We start from the raw sequence: 20,113 nt of genomic DNA, 5'->3' as shown, positions 1-20,113 counted from the left end.
AAGAGGCTTCCATAAAATCTGGGCAACATGATGTTTTGTACCTGCTTCCTTTGTACTTGTTTTTGTCAGGTATTAATGTCAGTCCCTATTGCTTTCTATCCACATAGTTAATTTACTTTAATTACCTCTGGAATGTAAAATTATCTACTTTTAAAATACAAATATAGTTAACATAGGGATCAAGAATACATCCAGGAAACTATCCACTGGAACTATAATCACTTCTTAAAATAGTGATACTGAAAGGGTCATAGTAACTAGCAATAGGATAAAAAAACCTAAGTATTCTTGATGTGTCCTGAAGCAATAAGGGATATATGAAATGTGTAAAATAAAATCACCGTGATCTCGGTAAGTATAATTCCGTCTGCTCTATTTTTGCACTCCAAAAGATGATAATATTTTTGACCGAACATAAGCATTTCCATATACATCCTGAAAAATAGGGAAAGACTGTCCTGAGTGTTCACAGTAAAACTGCTGGCCCATCGCTTGTGAGGCTTAGGGTTGAGTTTCAGTCTTAGTTTTCGGTTAGTGAAGGGCCTATATGTGAAACAGGTCTTGGAAAAACAATTCTTAACTTGCAGACCTGGCAAGGTGTAACAGGCTAGAAAAAGAAAAGTAGAACTGAGAATCTTGTTTTATGCCATTAATTTGCTTCTTTATTATTGAGATTGGCAGCTCTGACTTATCTCAGAACCGTTACAGGGAATGACCTTTCAACACTGTTCCATAAGACTGAGCAATTCAATTCTGAAATATTACCTTTCCCATCGTGTTGCCACCGTGCCTATAACCTAGGCCATGATCTTACTGAGTGTTGGCCTCCTACTCACGGTTTGTTGTAAAATCTATGTAGCGAAAACTTCTCTGCTTCATCCAACTGGCAGATTGCTTCGTTGCAATTTAAAGGTCTGCACAACCCATGTCAGGCCTTTTTCCTACAAAATGCAGTTTCATAGAATTCATAGAATTCATACATGGTTTGTGTTGGAATGGACCTTAAAGATCATCTAGTTTCAACTCCCCTGCCATGGCCAAGGATACCTCCCATTGATCAGGTTGCCGGAGCCCCATCCAATCTGCCCTTGAACACTTCCAGGGAGGGGGCAGCCACAGCTTCCCTGAACAACCTGTTCCAGTGTCTTGCCACCCTCACACTGAAGAACTTTTTACAAATATCCAAACCAAATCAATCCTTGTTCAGCTTCAATTTATTCCCCCTCATCCTATTGCTGAATGCAGTGGTAAAATGTACCTCTCCAGCTTTCCTGCAGGCTGCCTAAAGGTACTGGAAGACCACTATAAGTTCTGTCATTCCCTGTTCCTGACAGGGAATTAGAAATTTCTCTCATCTGTACTTTATTGTGCCAGACTTACCTTTCAGCCTAGGAGCTCCAGAACACACCATGTTTCTGCTGGAGTCATTTGTGTACTCCATAGTATTCCTCTGGCAAAAAGTAAAGGCAGAGGGATTGTATTTGAATGAGATGTTCAAGTGCAGTAAGGATAAAGTCATTTTTCTCCCTCCTCAGAGCAGACAGACTGGCATGGTATGGTATCTGGTCAATGATGTTTGTCCATGACAATACACAAGCCTATTTAAATTATTACTCTTTTTTTACAAAAAAATGGAGTACATTTTGTTCCAAGTGTAGTCACTCTATAGCATCCATAAGTGAAGCAGGGAAGTATTTTTTGTTTTCATTTGTGCTAGGAGTTTCTCTATAGCCTAGATGTGAAGAGAGAGAACTTTGAAAGATTGGATTAAAGAGAAATCCTTATAACCACTTGTGTTACAAGGCATGTTTGAAAGAGCATGTAAATTTCATATCTGCAGAATAAGATTTGTGCATGACCCATTCCAGTTAATTCTCTCAGATTAAATGCTCTGAAATCTTTGCAATAGCTTTTTATGCTTTAGCAGTTTGTGTTTCATTTGGCCTGCATATTTACTCAAGCAATAACTTCCAGAAGGAAACAAACTGTTGGATCTCTTTCTTACTTTCTGATTCTTGCCTATGTGTCTTTTGCAAGTGTTATGCAATAATCCTTAGGGAAAAAAAAAAAATAAATATTTTCACTTACCTGTCCATTGCTAGAACTCTATTTTGTGCTACAGTTTCAGCCAAGTATTGGTCATCCACCTGATGAAGCAGCTTTTAATCCTTACGTGCTGCAAAGAAAGATGCGATGTTTTACAGAAGCAGAAAAAGGTAGGCAGAGTAATTTATGTCAGTAATACAATTTCCTTCTTTATTCCAGAGATCTCTCCTCAACCCATAATACTTATATTCTTGCATGTATTTCACACCATGTTGTATATTGATATAGCCTGCTGTAGCTCAAGCCTGGTAGTTGAAACTGCCAGATACTACCATCTGTAATAAGTGTCATGTAGCAGAAATCCCTTCCTCCTCGCTGCAGTGAGAGATTATTACTTCATTGACTCTAAAAGCTGCACCCTTGCACTTCGTAAAAAGAATTGTGTCCTGTTCCATCCATGATGCCAAGTTGGTGCTCTGGCTTTCTTTTTCAACACAAGCAAAAATGAGTGCCTAAGAGTGAACTACATATAAGGCAGCATTCTGAATGAAGAGTTGTCTGAGGTAACTAATGGAAAGTACTACACTGGAAGGCCAGCTTTGAACACTTCTTCTGACAAGGAACCTCCTGGTTTCACGTTATGCAGATGCTCCTTAGTTAGAACATGCCACCAGGTGGGTGTCACGCTCTTGGGGTATTCTAAAGTGCCTGGATGCGTTTTCATTAGGATGTCCTAAGTCAAATGCACTGATGATGCTGATTGTAGAGAGGGTGAATGTATTAGCTGTGGCAACAAAACTGTCTCATGTGAAATCCAATTTTTTCATTGATTGAACTGCAGGTGATCAGAGAGAGGCCTTACCCATGGATACAGAAGTCTATGAAAGTCCATATGCTGATCCAGATGAAATGAAACCAAAAAACGTCACTCTTGACAGGAAATTGTTAACCTTGGAGGAAGGAGAACTTGGATCTGGCAACTTTGGTACTGTAAAGAAAGGGTTCTATAAGATGAAAAAGTAAGTGTTTCCTTTTATTTTCATGGACTCTAACATAATTAAGGTCTCTGGCCTTTATTTTGTAGAGCAGCCATAATCTTTGCATGTCATTTGGGCAGACAGACTGTACCTAAGTAATTTGTGCTAGCATTCACCAGTTTCTCTCTTTGTACGTACACTCATTTTCTATACACTCGTTTTCTTTTCCTCTGTTTGCAGACACCTCTTTGCCTGCAGCATAGTCACCTCCCAGCCATTAGTTTTGTCTTTGCAGAGGGCAGATGTCCCTTATGACTGTTTTCTGTCCTGTCAAGGGTAGTGCAGTGGGAAGTCTGCGACCTGCCTCCATTGTCTGTATGGGCAGTAATGCTGCTGAGTGTTCCCATCTGCACAACCTCACTTTGAGAAGGAGTGCCATGGACAGCTTACCTGTACCACAGAGATTTTCACCTAAAATAAGTATGATAAATACCTGTTTCATGAAGCTGGAATGATGATTTTCAAGAAGACAGAAATGTGACTGGTATTCATCATGTAATCACAGTAGGAACAAACCCTTTTTATACTGGTGGAACTGGGTTTTGAAGGGTTGTGGTCCCAGCTTGTGTGTTTGCTAATCTAGTTTCACAACTGTGCTTTGTGTATTTCAGCAGTCACTCTCTCCCGTAGTTGTATGAGCTGAAGATTGCACAAGTAGGCTTAGTTTGTCAGGATTTCAGAGCACTGCCTTGGTGCATACCTTGCAATGCTTCATGCTCTAGCCTCACCTCCAAAATACTTTGGTGTTTAGAAAGACCTTTGCAGCTTTTCTTGCCAGAAAAGCTTTGTGGTGTTCTTGCCAGAATAAGCAAGAAAATTTTATCAATTTTATTTGTTTTCAGGCTTGTTAAGACATTTTAATTACTATTTATAATTTTTTCAGGTTCTTTCCCTTATTTTTTTTTTGCTTAGCCATCTTTTGAGTATTTGATAGAAAGATGTTCCTGTTACAGTTGGTTCTTTTTCCTCTCAGAATGCCAATTCTGTCTTTTGTCACACTTTGTAGTATCTTCATGAAGACTGTGTGCACTTTCACACAGATTTTTCATTAGCTAATCCAGAACTGGACTCTTTTTCACAGGGGTGCCAAGCCAGTGGCTGTAAAAATTCTTAAGAATGAGAGTAATGATCCAGCCATAAAGGATGAATTACTGAGAGAAGCAAATGTAATGCAGCAACTGGATAACCCATATATTGTCCGAATGATTGGCATATGTGAAGCTGAAGCCTGGATGTTAGTAATGGAAATGGCTGAACTTGGGCCATTGAACAAATTTTTGCAAAAAAATAGGTATGTAAGCTTTGATTCCATTTAATAGGGTTTATCCAAAAGGGAAAAAAGATACAAATCCTGTTCTTTTTTTTTTTTTTTTTCTTTTCCTTCAAGGGCAATTTTAAACTGACATGTTGGTAATGTCATAATTCATTATTGTAGTTACTTTTCACTGAAACATTATTATCTTGTACAAGGCTCCTAACGGTCAAGTATTTCTGGTCAAATAGTGCATTTTGAATAAATGGAAGAATCTTCACGTGTTCTTCAGTTGCTCATATTTTGACATGATCACACATCATCTTGCTCAGGATATTCTTATGCTGCCTGTTCTAATTAAAGCTTAGCTAAGCATAAATGGACCAGGTTCCTAATATGATGTGGGGAAGTTAATAATAAGGATTTGTATTTTAACTCCATGAAAATTCATGAAAATGAACTCCTGACCTTTCAAAAAATTCAATTATGATTTTCAGGCATGTCACAGAGAAGAATATAACAGAGCTGGTACATCAGGTTTCCATGGGGATGAAATACTTGGAGGAGAATAACTTTGTTCATAGGGATCTGGCTGCAAGGAACGTGCTGTTAGTCACCCAACATTATGCCAAAATTAGTGACTTTGGACTTTCTAAAGCTCTTAGCGCTGATGAAAATTATTATAAGGTAAGGTTTGCACAAGACGTGAAAGCTGTATAGTAGCATAGCTTAATAAGGTTATTTTCATTTGAAGTGCAGCTGCTTTTAAAAGTTGAACATTATAAATAATAATACGTATAATCCATTGTTTTATAGCATCATAGTAAGTCAGTGATTTTCAAATTCTGTGATCACATTAGGAGATGTGTAGGAAGTGAAAAGCTAGTCCTTTTGTTTATTTGCTTACTTCCTTCGTTTACTTTGGGTAGACTTGTTATTAGAAGATTGAAATGAGATACCTCCTTAAAAAAAAGGGGGAAATGTCTTTGTTGCAGATAGAAACTTTGGGCCCTTATGGTTTTCCTCATGTCCAAGGAAAATTTAGGGTAACATTCTGTAGTGTTGACTAATAGAGGTGAATTTGGGGAGGTTTTTGAAATGTATCAATTTACCATTGGCAAATAAACATTTGATCTAAGCAGAATGTGTTAAGCTTTTTAAATTCATTGGATCTCTTTACAGCGAAAGGGACTGAAATAATTGCCACATTTAATAGGGTAAAAGATTTTTAAGAGACAAAGGCTCTAATCATGTCTGCATCTTTTTTTTATGAAATATTGCTCTTGCAGTTCAATTTTATTTTTCCTTCTGCCTGTTCCCTTCCATCCACTTTTTAGAACTGATGCACTAAACCATGAAATGCTGCAGTGGAGGAGAAAGCACATACTCCCTTCTGATGACCTTCCTATAAGAATAGTAAATCCTGCCAGAAAAGGCAGAAACATCCTAAATCACTGCCACTAGCCTAGCCAGAGCTGCTTGTCAGAGGTTTGAGAAGTGGTATAAAAGGCCCATTCCCTTTACAAATCCACAAAATAGAGTGGGATTCTTTCACAAGGTCTAGCACTGTGCTGGGCTAGCTTGACACTTGCATTGTCATAGCACAATGTTATAGTATAATTTAATTGAACTGCAATTTGCCATAAGGCAGTCACACAGACACAAGGCAGTGTTCTTTGAAAGGGAGCCTGAGCTTCAAGTAATAATGAGACTCAGTGAAACTGGATTTGTAACTCTTACCTTCTCTGGGGAACCTAGATGAAAAATCTTACTTTTAAAGAGAAACTTGAAATGTACTTCCACTAAAAAATTATCTGGGTCACTTAGCTAAGATTTGCTTTACCACAGATTCCATTTCAGTGGATTATTTTGAAAATGGACAATTAGGAACAATTTTGTAACACTTTTGAAGAAACTGCTATCTGTTCTAACACCAGCTACATTAGAAATGCTATGGTACTTAGTACAAAAGCATGCAGATCTAAGTTAAGTAGTCTTACATTAATTTTGATGTGGTTTAGTACTTACTTCTGTCTGTAGCCTGCTTTTTTCCTTTTTGTTATGGCTTATTTTAGGCACAAAGTCATGGCAAATGGCCAGTCAAGTGGTACGCTCCAGAATGCATGAATTTCTACAAATTTTCTAGCAAGAGTGATGTCTGGAGCTTTGGGGTTTTAATGTGGGAAGCTTTCTCTTATGGTCAAAAACCATATAAGGTGAGTAGTTATATCTGATAATTTTTTTTCTGTAAAAATTCAGAGCAAATTTGAACCAATGCCTTTTCCTATATAAAAAGGGTTATTGCAAGCCAAAACAAGCCCATCTGTTGCAAGAAATTAATCAAAGGATAGCCAAAAATAAACTTGAGACCTCTATTTGCTTCATACCAGCATGTGTGCTGTAATCATTTGCAACTCAGATGACTGTTCTGGTCACCCCTTTCCAGGGAATGAAAGGTGGTGAAGTTGCACAGATGATTGAAAGAGGAGAACGAATGGAACGTCCTGAAGTCTGTCCAACAGAAGTCTATGATCTAATGAAATTGTGTTGGACATACAAGTGAGTGTGATGCTGTCTTGTTTAACAGAAGTATATTTTAATCTACTTAGTTGATGGCCAGAAAGGCAGGGGAAAGGGTATTTCGAAACATGTCATATCAGCTGGTGTTTAGCTTACAACCAACCTCTAACCTAAGGAGTTAATTGCACTTTCAAGATAAAATTATTTGAATTATTGAGAGTACTACAAGATGCTGGTTTTGCACAGCTTGTGTTGTGGGAACACTTTTGTACAAAAACACAGGGTATCATAAAAAAAATTAAATAATGCTACAGAAAGGTCAGTCTGCTGTATTTTTGAGAAGGAAGTTTGAAATTAAGCAAATATTCATAGAATCTTTTGGGCTGGAAGGGACCTTGAAGATCATTTAGTTCCAAAGCCCTTTCCGTAGCCAAAGACACCTTCCACTAGACCAAGTTGCTCAAAGCCCCATCGAACCTATCCTTGAACACTTCCAGGGATAGGGCACCCACAGCTTCTCTGGGCAATCTGTCCCAGTGTCTCACCACCCTCACACTAAATAATTTCTTACTAATGTCTAGCCCAAACCTATGCTCTCTCGCTACAAACCCCTGTAAAAAGTCCCTCCCCAGCTTTCCTGTAAGCCCCCTTCAGATTCTGGAAGGCCACTATGAGGTCTTTCTGGAGCCTTCTCTTCTCCAGCTCTCTGATCATCTTCATGGCCGTTCTCTGGACTTGCTCCAAACAGCTCCATGTCCTTCTTATGTTGGGGACTTCAAAGCTGGACTCAGTACTCCAGGTGGGTTCTCACAAGAGCAGAGCAGAGGTGGAGAATGACCTTTCCTGACCTTTTGGCCACTCTTCTTTTGATGCAGCTGAGGACATGGTTGGCTTTCTGGGCTGAAAGCACACATTGCTGGCTCATGTTGAGCTTCTTATCTGCCATCAATCCCGAGTCCTTCTCCTCTACTCTGTTTTCCATCCATTCTTGGCCCAGCCTGCATTTGTGCTTGGGATTGCCCCTACCCAGGTGTAGAACCTTGTGCTTGACCTTGTTGAACTTCGTGCAGTTTGCATAGGTCCATCTCTCAATCCTGTCAAGGTCCCTCTGGATGGCCTTCCTTCCAGCATTCTGACCACACCATGCAGCTTGGTGTCATCAGCAGATTTGCTGAGGGTGCACTCAATTCCACTGTCCATGTCACCAACAAAGATGTTAAACAGCACCAGTCCTGTTACCAACCACTGATGAACACTACTCATCACTAATCTCCACTTGGACACTGAGCCACTGACCACAACTCTTTGAGTGCAACCACGCAGCCAGTTCCTTATCCACCAAATGGATTAAGTCCATCTCTCTCCACTTTAGAGACATGGCTGTCATGTGATACAGTGCCAAATGTTTGCACAAGTACAGGTGGATGATGTCAGTTTCTCTTCCCTTATCCACCATCGCTGTAACTGTCATTGAAGGCCATCAAATTTGTCAGGCAGGATTTTCCCCTAGGGAAGCCATTCTGGCTGCCACCAATCACCTCCTTATTTTCCATGTGCCTTAGTATAGTATCCAGGAGGATCTGCTCCATGATCTTGCCAGGCACAGGAGGAAGACTGACTGGCCTGGAGTTCTTTTTTTCCCTTTTAAAAAAGGAGGGATAGATATGTTTCCCATTTTCCAGTCAGTGGGAATGTCACCAGATTGCCATGATTTCTCAAATATGATGGATAGTGGCTTAGTAACTTCATCCACCAGTTCCTTCAGGATCTGCACCTTCAGGTTCCTTAGTTGGTCTCAAACTTGATCCACCCATACCATGGGTGGTTCTTCATTCTCCCAGTCCGTGCTTTTGCCTCCTGTGACCAGGTCACGTGGCCTTAGCACTTGCCAGTGAAGACTGAGACAAAAAATCATTGAGTACCTCAGCCTTTTCCATATCTGCATAACTAAGTCTCCCATTTCCTTTGGGAGAGGGCCCATGTTTTCCCTAGTCTTTCTTTACCATCAACAAAACAATGGAATCTTATCTTGTTGCCTTTGATGTCTCTGGCCAGATTTAATCCTGTCAGGGCTTTGGCTTTCCTAACATGATTCCTGGTTTCTTGAATTTCTCAGTATTCCTCCCAGGCAACCTGTCCTTGCTTCCACTCTCTATAGGCTTCCTTTTTATGCCTGAGTTTGTCCAGGAGCTCCTTTTTGCCATGCAGGCCTCCTGGCATTTTTGCCTGACTTCCTGTTGGGATGAATCACTCTTGAGCCTGGAGGAGATCCTTGAATATTAACCAGGTTTCATTGGCCCTTCTGCCCTCCCGCGCTTTATCCCACAGTACTCTACCAAGCACATAGCTGAAGAGGCCAAAGGTTGCACTCCTGAAGTCCACAGGAGGGAGCCTTCTGTGTGCCCTCCTCGCTGCCCTAAGGGTAACTCCACCATTTCAGGGAAGCCAAGGCTGCCCTTGAGCTTCACATTCCCCACCAGCCCCTCCTTACTGGTGAGGACAACGTCCAACATATAGTCCCCATCTGTCTATAAGGGGACTGATCTGCTTAATCTTCCTGGATGGGTGGCCTGTAGCAGACCGCAACTATAATGTACCCTGACCCTGCCCTCCCTTTAATCCTGACCCATAAGCTGTTGGTCAGCTCCTCATCTATCCCCTAGTGGAGCTGTATGGACTCCAACTGGTCATCAATGTAGAGGGCAACACCCCCTCCTTGTCTCCTCTGCCTGTCGTTCCTAAAAAGCCTGTAACCTTCCATTCCAACACTCCAGTCATAGGAGTCATCCCACCTTGTCTCTGGGATGCCAATAACACCATAGCCCTGCAGGCATGTGCTTGTCTCTTAATTCCTCTTCTTTACTGCCCGTGCTATATGCATTATGATAGAGGCGTTTAAGCTGTGCCCTTATGAAGCTGACTTACTGGCTGGAGGTATTTCTCCAGTGCTTCCCTTTGGGTTGCAATTATCTGAGGAGCCTCTGGCTCATCTCTGTAAGACTTCAGGTGTGCTGCAGTGTGTCCAGCACATCTCCAAGCAACAGGCTGAGGGCCCCTGCCAGTGCCCTGTCACTCTAACCTTGGCATGTCTTCCCACAGCAGCTTATCACTGGGAAGCCTGATATCCCTTTTCCCCTTCAAGTCCTGTTTAAACCTCTGTCAATGAGCCCTGCAAGCTCCTGAGCAAAGACCCTTTTCCCCCTTTGAGAAAGGTGAATCCCATCTGAGTCCAGCTGATGTTCTGTAGGCCATCCCATTATCAAAAAAACCAAAACTGTGGCAGTGACACCAGTCATGGAGCCTTGTATTAGGAAACTGGGCCAACACTCCAAGGTTAGACTAGAAAACCTCTAAAGGTCCCTTCCAACCCAAGCTAGTCTATGATTCTGTGATTATAAAGCATGCTGCTTGTTATATGTTGGTACTTGTATCTTTAGTATTGGAAAGAAAAAGAACTGAAAAAGAAGGCTCAAATCAGGCAGTGTAACTATCTCGATATGTAAAGTATTATTATAAGAGAGACAGTACAGCCCTATAGTGTATGACTAGACTTGTCTCAGTGGTGCTAAGCCACTCTGTATGACTGTAGTGTCCATTTTAAGGCAGATAATACACTGTAAATATTCTTTTCTCTGTATCTTACTGAACTAAATAAAGTAGAAAATTAAATGGAGCTCATTTATAATTTCTTTCTCATTGTACCTTCATCAACAAAAGAGTAACATGCATGATATTAAATCCACTAACTGGATGCTCTGTAGTGATATTTGCCACTTCGTATTCTTTTTGCAACAGTAGGCTTAAAATATTGTAAGCAGCTTTAAATGAGAAATCACTGAAGTAAAGACCCAAGCATTACAAGCACCACCTATCTTTACAGCTTTCTCCTTCGTATGCACTGATACTTGTCTTTCCACAGTGTTGATGACCGACCAGGATTTGCTGCAGTCGAGCTGAGATTACGTAACTACTATTACGACATTTCCCAGTAATAGCATGAAGAACAGCAGCTTCCTCGCCTCCAGCCAGCACCCTCTGAGAAGCAGTTCAGTTTCCAAAACCATGTGACTTTGATTTATGTACTGCTGCTTTCACCCTGCAAAGCTCACACCTAAGCCCGGTGCCTGTAGGGTTGCCTTTTCTTGCCTTCTGTGCAATATGCAACCCTGAAATACAGTGTTGAAAGTGGAGAGGCCTCAAATACAGGACATCAGAGCAGATGCTTATACTTTTGCTACATTCCTTTTCATTTTATGTGCAGCTTTATTTGCATTACATTTTGCAGTCATGTAAAAGCTGTTTCATATCTTTCAGCCCTCTTCCTCTCTTGTATTTGAATGCAGACTGGAGCTTAGATTCTTCTTATTAATATTCTTAGCTCTCTAATGCATTAAGAGTTGTTCCAGCCTTCCCCGTCCTCAAGGAAGGATAGCATATACATTTCTCACTGTGAAGGAAATTAACTGTGAAAGTGTGTCAGTTGATTTGACTGAGTACGTTTGATTTTACCCCCAGATCCCTGGGGGGTACCAACTCGTATTCTTCTCAGTAGTAATACAGTCAGAGGTGAACTGGGAGATGTGAATTTCTGACATTATAATCTCCTTTTATTGTGACTAGCTTCCCTCATTCCTCATCTCAATGGAAGCCCAGAGGACTGTGTTTTTCCTGGTGAAACCTGGAAATTCTGAAGCTTGCTCTGTGGTTTCTAAAGCTGAGTTTCACTGCTAGTTTAAATATTTTTAAACAGGCATATGGACATAGAATTTACTTTTGTCCAGCCCTAAATACAGTATTTGTCCCAATATTAATGCCTGTGAGCATCTCAGGAAGTGGTGTTTCTTTTCTCACTCTTTTGTAGCACACCAACCATCTTGATTAATGTGCAAGTATAGCGATGGTAATAACAGACAATGTAGTCAACTTCTGATTCTGTTTTTATCCTGATGCTTAATTTTTCTAATTTCATTTTAAATATTACAGATGTTAAAATTTCTATCACTTATTATTCTCAAGCAGTTACTTTACTGGCATTTACATATATCTCAGGAGTCTATATATATTGCCTCTACTAGATATAAAGATTTTAGAAGTATATAAAAAATAAGTTTTAGATATATTTATTGGATATCGCTAGTTAGAGCATACATGTTGAATTGTTGTGTGAACAGAGTTTCTTAAAGATGCAACAGTATTTTTTTTCTTGCAAAGACACTGTGTGGCCAGTTAGGGTGAGAAAGTGTGTAATAATTTTCATAAAGCAGATTACTCTAAAAATGTAGGAGTTACTGTAATATTTTTTTCCTTTTAGTAAGTTTATGGTCTATTTTTCAAAAAACACATGATGATTTTGATAGTTTAATCTTGAGTATGTAATGCAAGACACAAGAAAGCACATGCTACTAAAAGATACAGAGTGCAATAGACCATGTTTCAAATGTGACCAAACTTTACTTACTTTGAAAATTATTTCATTTTTGCTTTGTTTTTAGGAAACATTTTTCTACAAGAATAGCTTGAGTAGAAGTTAGCCATAGTTATATGAAGGTGTTTCATTGTTTTAATTCTGTTGCTGAGAAGTTGTTAGCTCTACATGTGTAATTAGTACATTCATGGGGATATTAGTTATAAATAAATTGCACAAATATCTATTAGCCAGTGACAGTACTCAATATTCCTGAGAGATATCACTCTCACTCTATTTTTATATATATATATGTATATGTATCTCTTAAAGTGTTACCTGAACAGCAAAACTGGAGGAATATTTCTTCCCCTCTCTTCTGAGTGAATGTCACTTGCTGGTGTTACTTGATTATTTTTAACTTCATTATTATGAAAGTTTACCATCAGAATATAGAGTATTGTGAAGTAAAAGGATTAGGTCTTAAAATTGAAACTAAAAACACTATAAAAAATTTTGTTTTAACAAGAGTCCCTTAATATTTAAGTGATTTCTAAAAAATGTTGATGCTGTGTACAGTGTGTATATTTACTGAATTACTGTGATAATTGTAGAAGGTAGAGATTATTCTGTTGACAATGAAAGTTACCTGGCATGACAGATAAGCCCACTGAAGCCTGGACTGCTTCCAAAGCTATTCAGGACTAGCAGGAAAATCTCCCAAAGTACACGTTTTTATTACACTTCAACCTTTCTAAGGTACTGCTTTTCAAAAATACTGTGCTGGATCTGGAAGGTTAGAAGTCTCATGAGTTGGTGCAGCGTATCAGCTAACCAGAGATTTCTGCATTATCAGCTATGCAGGATTGAAGTCACATTATATCACATGGCATAGGCAACTGTTCTAGGTATTAGCAGCTAAGAGATCATAACCTTATCTTTTGCTGTGTGAGACTGAATGTGACTCTGAATGATGAAAAACAGAGGTCAAAATGTAACTCTTCAAGCAGGTACTTAACTTCGGGCAAGCTCCACCTGCTTAAAAGAGTATGCAAGCAGGTGAGTTTAAATCAAACTGTGAAAAATACCCCTAATTGTCACTTTTGAAATTGTTACAGTCAGAACTATAGGTATGATGAGGTACACATCTTATGCACAGCTGTGTAGCCTGGCCCTGCCAATAGGTGGCAATACTTGAAGTGTTGGACTGATGCACCTGTCACAGGATTTCTGACACTCCCTTTGGCCCCTGCTGTTGTTCTGCCTGTACAGTACAGAGGAATTGTTTGTCCGTTAGCTGCTTGCTGCAAAGCAAAGTTCTATGTGAGGACAAATCGTCAGTGATTTATAATGTGGATGGCTAGTTGTGGATGATTAACAAAGATTTCTGAGACTCTGTATCTGTGTTCCTTTGTCTTTCAAATAATACAGCAGTGGGAGATTGCAGGCAGAAAGATAAACAGTATGTCCCTCACATGTGTAGAAGGGAATGAGGGTGGCATCTGGGTTGAATAGTACAGGGGAACATCAAGTCAGCAATTGTAATTATCACCCCTGAATTTAGTGAGCACAGAAGTCCTGTAAGTCATTGTGGGAAACTGTAGCCCCCCAATATTGGCTCACGACATTCATGCAGAAAAAGAAGAAATAGGAGGGGAAATTTTTTTCTTGACAGTGAATTAAAACAGAAGTGGAGAAAAACAGTATCAGACTTAAAGCGATTACAGACTCTGAAGTAAAAGTCTCAGTTAATGAATCAGTATCACTATTTCTCAGCAGCATGTCCCAGTGCTGTGTGCCATAGCGTGACACGAGACAGTGGTACAACTGCATGTGGGTCCTGGCTTTCCCTGCTGGGGCAGCTTGTGGGCCCACTGGTAGCAGGTATGCTGCCACTACTACCAACTGAGGGCTGAGCTGCAAATGCTTTACCTGTGACAGCCAGGGATCTTGTGAAGGCTTGCAGCTGGAAAAGGAGAGGAGGAATGAGAGTGGAGCACACAGCAACCATCAGAAAGACTAAGTGTGTAGAGGAAGAAGTCATCTTCTGTAAGACTGCTTAATAGTGCTGGAATAAAGAGACAAGCCTGTGGCATTACAGATCTTCCATCAGGCTTGTATTACACAAGGAATTCCTGTGAAACAACAGTCAGTGTGATGTGGAGCAAACCCAACTGAAAACAGCAGTCCTCCAACTACCCAGAGTTCTCAGAAGCCACTATGCATTCATCTCCAAATGTGCATTTTTCTTTTCTGTCATGTATGTATTAATTGAGGTGAATACCCACTTGGTGTACCCACTGCGTGTAATAAACACTGCACTGCATAAACAACTGCTTCCATGAGGCAGTGGAGATGTGTGCATTTCTCAATAATCAGAAGCAGAAGAAACAAGAGGCAGCTGGGGAAAGTATTACAGTGCTGTCCATTAAATTTATAACTCTGAATGTAAATAGCACCTGGATGACCAGTCCAATATAAACGTGCATAGATCATTAATGCCCCGCATCCATCTATCATCACAATTCCCTTACACTGTCAGGGTAAGAGCATGTTAGGTCAAGGCCTTGCTTAACTGTATCAAAGTGCTTGCTTAACTGTATCAAAGTGCTTGTGGAGAAGTCCCACTGCCATCCAGGTGCAGCTACAGCTGGACACCTGGCATAGACCATGCAACAACAGGTCAGTAAGCTGAGTGGTGGGCTCCCCATGCCTCCGCCATGATAGAAATGCAATCTGGAACATAAAAAAAAAGAAAAAGGAGCAGTCAATGCCACAGAATATAGTATGAGCCATCAGTCCACTCTGCAGCAGAAGTGTTACTTTGCATGGATACTTGTTTGTCCATCCTGTCCCATCGCCACCAGCCAGTGGCTGCATTGACATCAACATCTGTTCTGTCTTCCTCATGCTTTGATGAAGTGAGATTGTGCCCACTTTAGCAACAGCAAGATTTCCAAAACTGTGATGGCATGCCTGAGATATAGAAGAGGTAGCAGAGGCCTTTTTCAAGATTTTGCTTTAAAAGCATTACACACACTCACATGCACATACCCACATGCAGTTTCCAGTCATTTTTTTGCCTACCTTTGTTCAGTAACACTCTATCCTACTGCCTCAGTTTTTACTACACAGATCGTACTCTGTGTGCAGATTTCATCAATGCTGCCAAATTCTTTCAATCTGATTGGGGTATCAGGTCCCTCCTCCAGTAGCCTGAAGCAATGACCAGCTGGTAAAGAATTGCTAATACTGGTTTTGGGTCATATTTCCAGAAGGCAGAAAAGGAAACTGAAAGGAGGGGAATGGCTGTAGGGTCAGTGATACATCACGGAGAAACACGCTCACTGAACTTGCCGAAGACCAGGACTTAAAGGTATTTTTCTCCACTCTGCTTTGGAGCAGTTGTAAATTGACTGTTTGGCTTGGTTTAGTGTTTCTTTTCCCTGTTTTTCTGTGTAATTTGGAGGCAATGCTTCCCTATTTTCCACAGTAATGACACAGCCATAGCTTGGTATAAATACCTTGATTATTGATGTCATTGTGTTTCATCAAGATTTTCACTTCTGCAAATCCTCCAAACTGAACTAAATATATGAGCAGCTACATTTCTCTTCCAGCAGCTTTCTAGGGCCTCATTATTCTGATTATTATGCAAACACATGCTTAAATTACAATAGGAGAACCAGCAGCTAGCCTTATCCCAAAGCCCTCCTCCTACCTCTGACACTCAAGGAACAGCACAGAGGAGTGATGCACAATAAACTTTAACCACCAGCAAGAGGAAGGCTCCTAACCTCTTTCTCCCAGTATGGCTGCTTTTCCAGGTAATATGGCCTTTTTGAGCAAGCAAATACAGAAAGGTACAGATATTTACTATCAGGTGGCAGTGGCGTAACAGAATCCAGACACATACTTTGCACTGAGGAGGCACCTCAGGTTTTGTAGGCTCCCAATGCACCAGAGCATATTTTTTAATATTTTTTTTTCAGATTATTTTTTTTTACTCTGTCATTGATACATAGCTTTGCTGTTTTAAAACCTTACATCCATTGGTATTACTGCTTCCCCAGGGGTATGCAGTAGTCAGGTACTATTTTAAAATCTTATGTCAACCGTGACTTTCTTTATCTGTCCACTCTGTAGCTGGCATATGGGGTGAGCATAACATTCCTCATCTTTTTGTGGTTTCTACTTATAAGGAATAGGCAGGACAAGAAGTGATTCTTGTTGGTGCTGGAGTACTACACAAGTTAGATTACAGAATGAAGTACAGAATTAATCATGTCTCAGAAATTCACCCTCCAGTGTCACATTGTACTCGAGCTAATGCAAACCAGAACTCACACTATACAAGCACAAAGCTCTCAGTTTGTTTTTGAAGCTCCTGCAGCTTTTTCCATGCCAGCTATATATAATTTTTAAAAAAAACAAAACAAACAAACCAAAAAGCCCTAATAAGATGATACTTTCTTGTGTTTGTGTGCAGAACTTTTATGTGGGCGATTTCTTGAGTCATTTAATTACAAGGAAACTGGCTGGAACAAAGAAATAAACTGAAGGTTTGCTTGGTTATTAAGAGCAGTCCTTTTCTTCCCTGCCCCAAAAATGACAAGGTCCCAAGGTGTTTGACATGCCGATAGAACAAATGCAGACAACAGATTCCACACCAAGCCTGGACACTGATAGAGCTGTGAAACTGCTGGTACCTACATTTTTTTTTGTTTGAAACTGTATTATTTGGTGGTACTACCCTGCTGGGCCCATGAATCTGGATTTCATTTCTGCTTGGCCACCAGTAATCAGCAGAAACATACTAATTAATACCCTATGTGTCTTAGTGTTTGGGAGTGAGGTGACATGGAAAATGCTGGGAGAACCTCAAACCTTTATCTTCAATTACACTGTAGCACAGATATACTCTCTCTCTCATACAGTGACTTTGTTGTGAGGAAGAAATCAGTCAGCCCTTCATCTGGGAAGACCAAGAGACTTAAACTTACAGACTAAAGCACAGAAAACAGTTGAAAAGCTGTGTCCAGAGGCACCATCATACAGTCCTGTGGCCTCTCAGCAATATTTTTATAGGACCATCTCATGAGCATGAGGATGAATAGAGCCACTTCAGCAACTATTAAGAGACAGTGTCAGGAATAGCAATCATACCTCTGAAATATTAGTATTTATTGCATTTATCTGTTGACAGCATTTAAATAAAAAATGCTATGCTAACCAAAGCTATGTGAGAATATTCTGTCATTCTTTTACTGAGTGCATTAGTTTTTTGTTTTTGTCAAACATCCTGAAATCTCTTAATTTCCAGTACTTTTGCTTGAATTGTTGTACAGGATATGATATACCAACAAAACATTGTTGAGGAGGGCCACCTTGAGTGTGTTTTAAAGATCTGAGTTATACAAAAAATTAAGAAGCCGACATAAGGCCTATTTTTCACATATGCTCAAGTGCTATTATTTTCATTTTTCCCATATCTCATTCCTACTGTTGTGGGCAAAGCAGCAGTCTTCAGTCTGAATTTCACAGTTTACTGCCAACTAACATAAACTTTAAATTATTGGTTCTGGTATTGAAAAATAAAGATAAGCAGTAAGCAAACACAGAGGGGAAATACATCAGCTTTCCCCCAGAAACCTTTCCTGTCCCCTTCCTGGTTTTCCATCCCCTCAGTGCCTTCAAGGAGACTATGAGATTGGGGCCAGTCACTGTGGTTCCTCTTCATTTGCTAGCTTGTTTCTCTCTGCACTGTTTTAGTATGGCCTTCTCCACCAGCTGCAATCCCTTTAGTGTCATACCTCCTCCAGTGTTTTCTGTGTGCCTGACCTTGCTCAGGGAGGTTTATTTTCTCCAGCCCTTCCTTCATTGGAAATGCAAAGTAGTGTAATGGCAGTGGTGTAGCTGTCCCATAGAATTTTCCCCAGAAGGCTAGCTTGTGCTTGGATTTAACCCCACCACGAAACATGGTTGGATAGGGAATCTGCACCATTCTTCGGAGTCCTCCGGATCCCACCCTGTGAATTCCCACCCTATTGGATTTGAGACACAGAAGGCTGGTTGCATGAGAAGTTTATTTGCCTTTTCTACACTAAGGAAAGGTCCTCATTCCCTTAAGCAGTTTCAGTTCTTGTGCGTCTTGTCGTATGTGCCAGCTCCCTTGTAGGCTCCAACATAGCCGCTGTTGTCCGTCACATCCTGGCGTCCAGCAAGACCCTTCCCTTTGCCACTCTCATCAAAACGCTCTTTATGGCTGCCAGTGTATTTACTAGTGTCCGTCAGCCTGTCGACCCCACCAACCTTAGTGGCTTTCTGCAAGAAAGGAGGCCAGCAAGAGGCAGCTGACATTAGGAGATAGCTCACAAACAAGCTTTCCCACAGGTGCCAGGACACCATGCATCCCTACAGCAAGGAAGCATGGTCCCATGGCAGCTCATGGTGCACAGCAGGTGAGGAAACTCATACTCACCGTGGTACCCGCGCTGCCGGGCTCCTTCCCTTCAATAAGGCCATACACAGCCTGTAACGCTTCCTCCGCTGATTTGCCCTTGAAGCGCTTGCAGCAGATCTCCTTCATGGCCTGCTGGAACTCAGCAAAGGTGATGGTGCGGGCACCCTTGGTCCTATTGCAAGGGGTGATCAAGAGAAAAATTACCTTGCTGCTGGGTGGCAGTGGGCTGCCAATACCCAAGGCTGCCCCTCATATGAGGGTCTGCCTGCTTTCTGCCATTTCCTCCTCCCACCCATCTGTGCCACTCATCATGCCTCCCTGTCACACTTACTTGACTTTGTTGAATACAATGTCAATGTCAGTGCTGGTCACAGCTTTCCCATCCATCACTCCACACTCCTTGCACATCTTAGAGAAGTTTTTCCCTGTCATCTCATTGCCACTGGCAGCTGTGTCACCATATACTGCAAATTTACGGAAAGAATTTTCTAATTCCGACATCTTGTTGCTGTGGAGAGAAGAAGTCGGCAGGGAAGGAGGTGAGAATGATCTTCTGCAGTTGCTAGGCACACATTAATGTCCCATGCACATCATCTCCAGCAGAGCTAGGGACACCACCCACAGTTATCTCTCCACCCTAGGATAACCATGACAACCATACAGGTATTGACATATGTGGTCCCAGCAGAATCAGGGCATGGACAGGTTAGGACCTCAGGCAAAGCACAGGGTAGAGCTGGGGTTCTGGGGTGAATTAGTGACTGCTGCATGTAAGAAACAAAGCATCCAAAGCTTCTGAACATTTTTGAAACACAGATTTCCATTTGACTATCTCAGTAACTAATGCCTCCACTTGTCAGCTGATTTATGCTTTGCTTGTTATTTTATGATAGTCCAGATTTCTCTTCAAGGCCTCACATGACTGTCTAAATCTCACAGACCTTCTTGCAAGTGGCCTCCAAAGACCTATCTCCATCTTTCCCTGTCACACTTCATTCCCTGAACTGCTCCCTCCATTAGGTTGTCCTTCTGACAACTTACTGCTACTGGTCAACTTAGACCACTGCAACCAGCTATCAGGGATCTCTGAGAAGATAAAAACCATCACTCGGACTTCAAATCAGTCCACCACAGCCTGAGCAGCCAGCTCCTGCTACTTGTGAGACACCCTTGAACCTTTCTGAAATACCCAGTCTCTCCTACAGCCTTGTACTTCCCCCTGGGGGCTCTGGTTCTCAAGGCTGCCATTGGCAGGCTGCCTTTTAACATAAATCGTGTGTGGGAACTGCATACCTCTAGAGCAAAAATCAGGCAGGCTTGTACTACAGGGCTATGTGCTGTGAGCAGGAAGGGGGCAGTGGTGGGCTCTGGGTTACCTGGCCAGGGGCCTC

General features: G+C 41.2%; 2 protein-coding genes across 2 annotated transcripts in view; one reads left to right on the top strand and one right to left on the bottom strand.

Annotated features, from left to right (window-relative positions):
- SYK (spleen tyrosine kinase) overlaps nucleotides 1-10,847 on the top strand; it is a 36,037-nt gene extending 25,190 nt beyond the window's left edge. Inside the window, 7 exon segments of the mRNA XM_010002535.1 lie at nucleotides 2,123-2,216; nucleotides 2,888-3,065; nucleotides 4,165-4,374; nucleotides 4,833-5,022; nucleotides 6,411-6,551; nucleotides 6,782-6,894; nucleotides 10,775-10,847. Of these exon segments, the coding sequence (XP_010000837.1) occupies nucleotides 2,123-2,216; nucleotides 2,888-3,065; nucleotides 4,165-4,374; nucleotides 4,833-5,022; nucleotides 6,411-6,551; nucleotides 6,782-6,894; nucleotides 10,775-10,847 (999 nt within the window).
- A 7,522-nt stretch (nucleotides 10,848-18,369) lies between these two features.
- On the bottom strand, nucleotides 18,370-19,266 carry LOC104393073 (tubulin polymerization-promoting protein family member 2-like). The gene is made up of 3 exons (XM_010002533.1): nucleotides 19,054-19,266; nucleotides 18,741-18,894; nucleotides 18,370-18,583 (listed from the first exon to the last, which is right to left on the bottom strand). Exons 1-3 carry the CDS (start codon nucleotides 19,221-19,223, stop codon nucleotides 18,395-18,397), a joined length of 513 nt encoding a protein of 170 aa, XP_010000835.1. The 5' UTR covers nucleotides 19,224-19,266; the 3' UTR covers nucleotides 18,370-18,394.
- Nucleotides 19,267-20,113: the final 847 nt, after the last annotated feature.

This window comes from Chaetura pelagica, unplaced genomic scaffold, assembly GCF_000747805.2.
Source record: "Chaetura pelagica isolate M959 unplaced genomic scaffold, ChaPel_1.0 scaffold927, whole genome shotgun sequence".
Lineage (NCBI taxonomy): Eukaryota > Metazoa > Chordata > Aves > Apodiformes > Apodidae > Chaetura > Chaetura pelagica.
Note: the sequence above shows the minus strand (reverse complement) of the source record. Positions and strands in the feature narration are given on the sequence as shown.

Bases quoted from the DNA above. Each gene is read 5' to 3' on its own strand.
- LOC104393073 (XM_010002533.1), bottom strand. From the start codon at position 19,223: ATGTCGGAATTAGAAAATTCTTTCCGTAAATTTGCAGTATATGGTGAC. The intron at 18,895-19,053 runs GTAAGTGTGACA...CCCTTGCAATAG, and splicing joins ATTGTATTCAACAAAGTCAA to GACCAAGGGTGCCCGCACCA. The intron at 18,584-18,740 runs GTGAGTATGAGT...CCTTTCTTGCAG, and splicing joins CCGGCAGCGCGGGTACCACG to AAAGCCACTAAGGTTGGTGG.